Here is a 1,175-nt window from a genome sequence, read left to right on the forward strand (position 1 = left end):
TTGCCGGTCACAAAAAAAGACAAAAAGGAAAAAAAAAAATTCAGATTGAGACTTCTAAGAAAAAAATGTATACATAAGTATTATATCATCAGCATCCTGAAAGAAGAAAATCATAGAAATAAACTAACGAGCCGAATGCTTATATCAGCATGGGAGGAGGTGGCATAGTGAAATAGAAAGCACTGATTTCAGAGTATGAAGATTAAATCATATCCTATCTTTGTCCCTTACTAACATTGTAATCTTGAGCACTTTACCTTTCTGAGCTGCAGTTTTGTGGTCTATAGATTGGGTATAATACTATCTGCTCTGCCTATTACCAGGATTGTTGAAAGGCAATGTTGTGAAAACATTTTATAAAACCTGTGCAAATGTAGGATGTTACTTTGTCTGAGAGGTAATGAATGCTTAGTTATTGCCACATAACTTTTTTTCCATCTTCTGGCTAGTGATGATCAGCAGAGGTGTCTTCATTGGCTGTCTTGAAAGTGCTGTGATTTCCTCCTCTACTGTTAATCAGGGATTAAGTCTGGCAAGTTGTAGAAGGAGAGAGAAAAAGATAGATGAGGTAGGCCAGAATTTCCAAAAGAATGAGTTGGGTCATGGTTTTATAATATTTTGTTCATCCCTAGAAAATCCAGAAAAATCCTAAAAATAAAGTGACTGTGCTTCGGTTTATTCTTCAAATGTGGTAAAAGTTTAACGTCAAGGATGTAATCTTTTATCAGGATTTTATTTGCATGTTTTCCCATGATCAGCCTGCAATGATTTTTTTAATCATTCATCTTACTCATTAAATGAATCAGTGTCTTCAGACTATGAGATATTTAATATAATAAACTCTATAAAGAGCCATCTTTTCTTCTTCCTTGTACTTTTCATTAATCTTTTAAAATCCTCTGTGTTACAGGACTTTGCCTCCCGGGCTAAACTGGCGGTTCAAAACCTAGTACAGAAGGTTGGATTTTTTGGAATTTTGGCCTGTGCTTCAGTAAGTGAATTATATTAAAAGTGAGAAATTTCATTAAATGGTAGGGTTATATTTTAATCCAATTTGTTTTTAAAGATAAAGAATGCTTTCACTTTTGTTGGGTATGTAATTTTGTGATGCATTCATCTTACTCATTAAATGAATTGTTTTGTGCTGGATAGGGTCACATCTCGTGAATTGGCTT

The 1,175-nt window shown here is 33.9% G+C and overlaps 1 protein-coding gene across 1 annotated transcript in view; it reads left to right on the top strand.

Moving 5' to 3' along the window:
* Positions 1–1,175, top strand: part of LOC103610878 (vacuole membrane protein 1) — a gene marked incomplete at both ends in the record, with an annotated part of 53,322 nt that overhangs the window by 40,502 nt on the left and 11,645 nt on the right. The window contains one exon of the mRNA XM_008594947.1: positions 911–991. Within this exon, the coding sequence (XP_008593169.1) occupies positions 911–991 (81 nt within the window). The remainder of the gene's footprint in view (positions 1–910; positions 992–1,175) is intronic.

The sequence above is a fragment of the Galeopterus variegatus genome, unplaced genomic scaffold (assembly GCF_000696425.1).
Source record: "Galeopterus variegatus unplaced genomic scaffold, G_variegatus-3.0.2 Scaffold11950, whole genome shotgun sequence".
NCBI lineage: Eukaryota > Metazoa > Chordata > Mammalia > Dermoptera > Cynocephalidae > Galeopterus > Galeopterus variegatus.